This window comes from Macadamia integrifolia, chromosome 11 (assembly GCF_013358625.1).
Source record: "Macadamia integrifolia cultivar HAES 741 chromosome 11, SCU_Mint_v3, whole genome shotgun sequence".
Taxonomy (NCBI): Eukaryota; Viridiplantae; Streptophyta; class Magnoliopsida; order Proteales; family Proteaceae; genus Macadamia; species Macadamia integrifolia.
The window spans coordinates 33,933,356-33,940,971 of record NC_056567.1 but is presented as its reverse complement, the minus strand read 5'-3'; the positions used below and the strand labels follow the sequence as shown (position 1 = coordinate 33,940,971).

The following is a 7,616-nucleotide window of genomic DNA, read 5'->3' as shown; positions in this document are numbered from 1 at the left end:
AAAAAAAAAAAAAAAGTTAAAGTGCAATTTGTGGGGAGTTATCTTTTTCTCTGGTGACATGTGCTTTAAAACATATATGCAATTTTTGTCTGTACAAGCTTTATGAATTCCTTGGATCAATGATCAAATTTTAAGAATGTTTAGCAAATTCATGGGGAGTCATGAAAATATATGCCTAGTTATCTTAAATAATTATCTATTTGAACTAAGTTAGTTGTCACGGGTGTGTTATGTATACCTATACAGTCCAAGGAGCAGGAGTAAGCCTGGAGTTGGGAAAATAATGATGGAGAAAAGCTACAACAGCTTATTACTTTTAGTGATCCTCAAGGGCCCTATGAATGGCAAGTAATGACATTTGGACTGAGAGGCCAGTGGTGCTACTTAATTTGCCACACTGCAACATAGTTAGTCCTCAAATTTTATGGATAAATTTTCTAAATCAACTCCGATTCATGTGTCAAATTTCAGGCCAAAAGCACTACATTATGTAGCACAATCAAAAGGTTACTTTTGGTTGAGATCTAGATGGCTGATGTGACATGGAAAATTCCCCTAAAGGATTTTCTTTGTTTGAAGATTAAGATCGTCGTATAAATATTTTCTGAATAAAGAAATTTATTGATGTAGTCATTGTTATTACTACAACCACACCAACAACTACTACTACAACTGGAGTTATAATTATTAGTATTGATTTTTTACTTTTGAACGTTTACCTTGTGTTGAGATTACACTTCGTTGAGTTTAGTTGAGTCCTTACCTTTTGTTTATACTTATCAGCTTGTATTTGCATACTGATGCCAAACTTGCAAGATCATCTTCTAACTTATCCAACCATTGAACAAGTTTTTCTTTACTGTACCAATGTATTTTGATGATAATGATATGATCCTCAAAATGTCATCTTTTTTGGTGTTGCTGACAGTTATAATATGCGAACCATGATTTTGATATGTCAATGGCAGGGTGGTTTATGATTCTCAAAAACATATGATTTCATCTTTTTGATGAAATTGAGAGGAAGAGTTGAAATTTCCATAATGAAACCACCTGGCCTGATGCCATATATATTTATATATTCATGTTTGGCGTTTGTGTGTGTGTTTATTCTTTTTTTTTTTTGGGGGGGGGTTGGGAACGGATACTAACCTGAAGCCAATATTGGGCATGTTGAAACTGGCAAAATTGTCTTATACTAGGTTACAGATTTGTGCCTAAAAGATGCTAATACAGAAGAAAAAGAAAAATATATACTCCAAAAGCACAATACTAAAGACAAACTCAGGAGAAAAATGATTTTAGTATATTGCATCTCCTCTTTTTGAGACCGAGACTAACAAGTGGTTTTAGGCTTGTTAGGTTGTTGGGTTTACCTGGTCTGTTGCCATCTTTTGCATTATTACATATCAATTCCTTAATTCTAAAAAAAAAAAAATGGTCTTCTTTAACTGCTAGTAGTTGACGCAACTTGTTTATGTGTTCTTAGGTGTATTCTTAGTCTTCTTAATATGACACCTTACAGCTTGGGTCTTCCTTAGTGCTTGGCAATTTGATTTTGTGAACCTATCCCTTGGCCCTATGTATGTATGCTTCTAAGTTCTACATTCACGACTTCCGAGTTTTTCTAGTCAGTTTCATTAATATGCTTCAACCATATCTTTGTAGGTGGTGATTTTGCTTTCTGCATGGGGTATAACATGCCCAAAAGAAGTCCAGGGTAGTCATATGATCACCTTGTGTATGTGTTTGGAAAGCGTAATATGGCCAATTCAGGCCATCAATTAGAAGGTATCCTATGGATTGGTCATGTCAGGTTTTGTTCCAACAAATTGACAGGGCACCAAATAAGACAATTTATAACACAACCCAATCAAGCTTTATCCCAACTGATTGGGGATGCTACATGAATCGTTACCTTATAATTTCAGCCATTGATTTGTTAATTCAAAATACTCAAGTCAACTCAAGTCAACTCAAGTCAGCCTTATTTCAACTAAATGTGGTCGGCTACATGGATCTTCTTTTTCCAGTCAGCTCAATACGAGGACATACTTGGTAGTTGTTACTAGACCTAAGCTATGCATGTTTTTCCTCACCTCTTCTCCTATGGTCATTTAAGTCTACCCCTAGCTCTTTTAGCTTATCTAATTTGAATCATATCACTGCTCTTTACTGGAGCATTCAAAGGCCTCCATTGTACATGTCCGTGCCACCTCAAATGACATTCTTTTGACTTATCATGTATCAGAATTACTCTCAAATTAGCCCTAATTTGTGCATTCCTTATTTTGTGTTTTTCACTGTCCAACATTCAGTTCCATACATTATTTCTGGTCATATAGCTGTCACATTAAATTTTTCTGTGTTTTAAAGGAATATATAGATCATACAATACCTTGGACACACCTCTCCACTTCATCTACCTATTTCTCCTTTGAATTAAAGAAATAATGGCCAACAAAGAGCTTTCCTTCTGAAGTTTACCTCATGGCTATGGGGTGGTTTGCCCAACTTGTATAATCCATTTCTGCTGCCAACTAAGTTTCTGTGCTATTATTTCACAGTGAAGAAGAATTTTTTGTTGGGTGACAACAAACCCCATCCATTCTTTTTACTGTTAAATTTGTGAAAATTTCTTTTTCAGAGAGTCACTGTATCAGAAGATGTGACGTGTTACGATCAAATAGATGATTATGTATTGGGACTTGAAACTTGGGCAGTTGATCTGTTGCATGATATTTACTTAGGCCAAACTTTATAGAGTGGCCTTAAATTTGTATTCATTAAATGTTTGTTAAACGCCAACTTGGAAGTGGTCCTCTGACCTGAATGGTCCAGGTCAACCAAGAATTTGTGGGTACATGTTTGGAAGGAGTTGCTGGGCTGCATCTAAGTTGTCAAGAATGGAATGTCCAGTACATTTTTACATAGTTATGAATCTTATGATGCACTGAATATGATAGTTATGAATCTTGTGATGCACTGAATATGCTTTGGATATCATCATTGAAGAAGCTGAAAATAGGCTCCATTATTTTGTGTGTTGTATTTCTTGTGTGTTTGTGAATATGATGATGAATCTGTTGAAGGTTAACTTTCCATTGCTGTTCTGCAGGTTTATCAGGAGAAAGGACAGAAGGACAAGGAGAGATACCAGAGTGAAATGTTGGAGTACAGAAAATTATCCAGAGCTTCAACCCTTCAATAGGTTATAGAAATTAATGATCATAGGGAAAGACAAGAGAGAGGAGAGACACCATGAATTGGATTTTTGTCCCGATTCCTGACTCATTCAATTTTATTCTTTTTCTTTTTTTTTGGTTAGATTTTCCTTTCACTTTGGCTTCTAATGTACAGAAAAATGAAATTAGTTTTATTTAATCCTGTTTGTACTTAATAGTGATTCAGCGTTCATGCGTTGATATATATTCTTCCCTTCGACCTTCAATGGTAGCAACCGAAACTGCATTTGCAATGCAGAATTGCAGATGGTTGGGGCTGATTCCAAAGAAAGAAAGGGTTGTTGTCATTTGTAATTTATGTTTTGATGATTGTTGGTTTCTGTTTTCAATTAGGGTTAATAGGTTCATGGAGATGAAGCTGTTATCCCATGTCAACTAGGAAGAGAAAGCAAAAGAAGAACCGTTACTGTTGTTGTGAATGATTTGTTAGTGGTAGCGGTGTAGTGCTGATCTGCCGCCTCCATTGTGAGGTCCTCTAGACTCATACTTGCATCATTCACCATTCCTTGCTTAGTTTGAATGGAAATGCCCACCCCCCCACCTCTCCCCTTAGCAGGTAGAATGTAAGATGTGGGAATGGGCATGGGCATGGGCATGGGCATGGGCATGGACTGGGGCGGTGTGGCCTGTCCGCCTGCATATGAAGGGTAAGTGCATGATGCTGCGGGCCTGCGGTTGCCTTGCCTTATTTTGAAGATGGAGGCGCAATGCATACATAGGTAAGGGTGGTAATCGGTTTGGTTTTGATTAGACGGTTTGATTTGATACAGTCGAAGATTTTTTAGGTAAAATAAAAACTGAATCATTTAATAAAGGGTTTCAGATATTAAAATTGAACTATTTATAAACGATTTTGATTTAAATGGTTTTCTTATGTTTTCCAATTTTTTACCCAAACAATTTCTTAATCTTTAAAACTTTTAGTGAAGTGCATGTAAATTGTAATATTAAATTGAATTATTTATCATTATATGTTTTTCTATTAGTTGCTTAGTGTAAGCTTAGTATTTTTTTATTCAAACGTACGTAAACTTAACATTGAATGACTTAAACTTACAATGCATATAGTAATTGGTTTAATGATTTATTTAAACAGTTTATCAATGGTTTAAATTTTAAAACCAATATCGAATTACACAGTGAAGCATTGGTTTCGGTATAAATAGTTCGAATCAATTTCGATAAATGGTTTTGATTTTAAATTCACATTTTTATATATAGGGTTTCAAAATGTGAACCAAATCACTAAAATCGGTCTAAATCTTATCCAAACTAGTCTGAATCGAGGCTTTTTGGATTAGGATCCGAGCATGAAAATGAAACAAAACAAATATAACACGGATATCAACCCCCCAAATTATGTATATGGGAAAAAGAAAGCTGCCTGGTTGTGTGGTACTATGGCTGGGGTGTATGACATTACCCATTTCTTGTGAAATAAATAATCCCATGATTGTTGATGCCTTTATGTACACATTTTATTGGCCCTGACACTTGTGTGTGCCATTTGACCAAACAACAATCTCTCACCCTTGTGTATATACTTTATATACATGGAAAAACCAAATCCAAACTAAATTGATCGTAATAACAAACCGATGAGAGAAATTAAATCCTAACCAAACCAAGCCTTCCCTTATTGGTTTGGTTTCAAATTCAACCATTCTCACATCAGAACCAGAACGATCAATTGACACCCCCAAATTATGACGATGTGCATATATTATTAAATGACTTATCCAAATGATTAATGGTTATAATAATATGTTGTTATCATTATCTTCTTCCTTTTATTTATATTTTTTGGAATATATTGGTGACACCTAACACCTAAGATGAGATTGGACGAGTTGTTAGTAATTAATTTTTTAGATACAATAATAGTGGTTTATCTCAATAAATTTCAAGGAAAAGAACACTATTTACCGAGAGATAAAGGGTTGCGAAACTACTGCCTCACTACCTGTAAAATCATAAAATTTCATTATTGTTGATGCCTTTATGCTATCAGGCATTCTTTGGTGTAGATGCTATAATGATTTGGTAGCAATCTCTTGCCCACTTTTGTATGTTTTGTGAGAAGAACGATAAGGACAGCATGACCATGCATCACATGAAAGGCAAAAATCCCACCAATGTCGATGTTTTCATCTAGACTCTCATTCCTCTCACTAGTGCAGAGGCCACGTTACGTCCAGCAACAAAATATCCATGAGATGAGGGTCCCCATGTAGATGTGATTGTCTTTGTTTGTTTCCATGGAAAAAGGTGGAAATTGAAATTGGAATTGGTATTGGAATCCCTCGGGCCATAGCGCAGTGGTTTTGTTTGTAGTTGCGGGCCCTTCTCCTCCAGTTCTCAAGTCTTCCAAAGAAGACGACAAAATCTCTTCACATCTCTTTGAGCTCATTCGCTTCTTTTCTCGGGTCTCTCGTTCTCGTCCGCTCGTCTGACCCTCCGACGACGATCCATAGCATCAGTTCAGAAAGCAGACTTGCAGAGAGAGAGAGAGAGAGGTCCGTCCAGAGACACATACTTTCCGAATTGAAATCTCACAACCTTATTATGTTATTTTTGCTAGTGTTCATTATATTGCTTACTAACTATGCAGATCATCTCTCTGTGTGATTGGAAGGTTTTATTATAATAGAGAGATAGGGAGGGATAGGGATAACCACAACATTTCTTTCTTCATAGGAGAAAGTTGTCTCTGTCATTCTATCAACTTCGTTTTTAGGTTGCGTAATACTTTATGCACTTCGAAAAGGAGAGGACAAATTAACCCACTTCTCATTCAATCCTCTCTCTACTTTTTTCTTCCCCTCCTCTCTTCCCTTCGGATAAGAAGATTAAGATTCCATCGTCCTCCACTTTGTATTTATTCTTCTCTATTTGTGTTTTTTGGATACGTTTCTTTCTTCAGTTTTCCAGGTCATTTTTCTTGGAATTTTCCGTTTTTGTTGTTTTTGGCTGTGTGCTGGCGTTTGATTGAACTACTGGTAGAGCTCAAGGTTCTAATTCTTTTTGTTCTTCAACATCATCTCTTATTTATACCTCATCTGTTATTACGGTTTTCATTGTGCCCTTCTAAAAAAATATATATATTTACTTATATTTTTGTGTTTCCTGATCATCTTTTATAGCTTCCACTGCTCTTCTTCTGTGATCTTGTATAATTTATCCATTCGCGTGATGGATCGCATATCAGCATAGATCTAGAGTTATGCGTCTTTACTACCGTGCAGTTTCTGTTAAATTTTACATCCTTTCCAGATCCATTTAAACACTTTTTTTTTTTGGTATAAAATTTTCTTATTTATCTTCTCCTCTTCTTTTTAATTTTATTAATTTTTAATTTTTTTACTTTTATTTAAATCATGTTAGGTTGTTGGAATCCTTAATTGGATTCCCTGAAACTGCTCTCCTTTTTATTACCTTTGAGAAGTTCATTGATTTCCGATTGCGGAGATTTTGTTTTTGACCCATTTCTATTTCTATTTTGAGTTTAGGGAGTTCATGGCTAGCAAAAGAATCCAGAAGGAGCTTCAGGATTTGCAGAGAGATCCCCCGACGTCCTGCAGTGCTGGGCCTGTGGGAGAGGACCTCTTCCACTGGCAGGCAACGATCATGGGACCCGCAGATAGCCCCTATGCTGGTGGCGTGTTCTTTGTCATGATTCATTTCCCACCTGACTATCCCTTCAAGCCTCCCAAAGTCAACTTCCAGACTAAGGTAATCTGGAGTCCTGGACCCTTTTCTTTGCATGAATATTTATTTGTTTTATGTCCAATTTTTCTTCGAACATTCCACCGCCATGGTCAATGCCCCTTAAACACCACAAAAATGCACTTATCAAGCATTTTTAGATTGTTGGAGAGCTTCCTTGCCCTTGTTTCAAAGCTGTGGTTGGTAAGCAAGGATCGGATTTTAGCTAGGTACGGAATGTATCATCAGATATTGTTGGCTTGAAGAATGTAGCTCGTCCTTGGTATTTTCCTGGAGGGTCCTTTCTACTGATATATCTGCTGAACTAACAAGTACAAACCATCCTAACTTATCAATGCCAACTATTTTGAAATAATTGGATGTGCCTATGTCCATGTGTTCGTTGGTTTATATAAGATTAGGCAAAGGATATGGCTATCTCTGGTCTGGATTTTGCTAGGTCAAGTCACAAAGGGTGCCATTCTATTGCATGTAATTTTTATTTATTTATTAAATCGGAAGCTTGTTCCAGAACTTGCAAAAACAGGAGCAGAAATAGCTATGCCCTTGGGCTAATTTTGTTTTTTGTTTTTTGTTTTTGTTTTTGTTTTTTTTGTTTTGTTTTGTTTTGTTTTGTTTTTTTTTTTTTTTGTTTTGTTTTTTTTT

General features: G+C 36.0%; 2 protein-coding genes across 10 annotated transcripts in view; both read left to right on the top strand.

Annotated features, from left to right (window-relative positions):
- The window catches only part of LOC122093734 (high mobility group B protein 10-like), a 16,450-nt gene extending 13,050 nt beyond the window's left edge, over positions 1-3,400 (top strand). For all 5 annotated transcript variants that reach the window (XM_042664181.1, XM_042664180.1, XM_042664184.1 and 2 more), the window contains one exon: positions 3,119-3,400. In XM_042664181.1, the coding sequence (XP_042520115.1) occupies positions 3,119-3,165 (47 nt within the window). In that variant the 3' untranslated portion in view covers positions 3,166-3,400. The remainder of the gene's footprint in view (positions 1-3,118) is intronic.
- A 2,180-nt stretch (positions 3,401-5,580) lies between these two features.
- Positions 5,581-7,616, top strand: part of LOC122094172 (ubiquitin-conjugating enzyme E2 5A-like) — a 5,755-nt gene continuing 3,719 nt past the window's right edge. Inside the window, exons 1-2 of one of the 5 annotated variants that reach the window (XM_042664890.1) lie at positions 5,581-5,757; positions 6,753-6,977. In XM_042664890.1, the coding sequence (XP_042520824.1) occupies positions 6,762-6,977 (216 nt within the window). In that variant the 5' untranslated portion in view covers positions 5,581-5,757; positions 6,753-6,761. Of the gene's footprint in view, positions 5,762-5,885; positions 6,257-6,303; positions 6,545-6,752; positions 6,978-7,616 lie in introns of those variants that run through there. The other 4 variants (XM_042664887.1, XM_042664888.1, XM_042664892.1 and 1 more) reach the window with 4 other exon arrangements.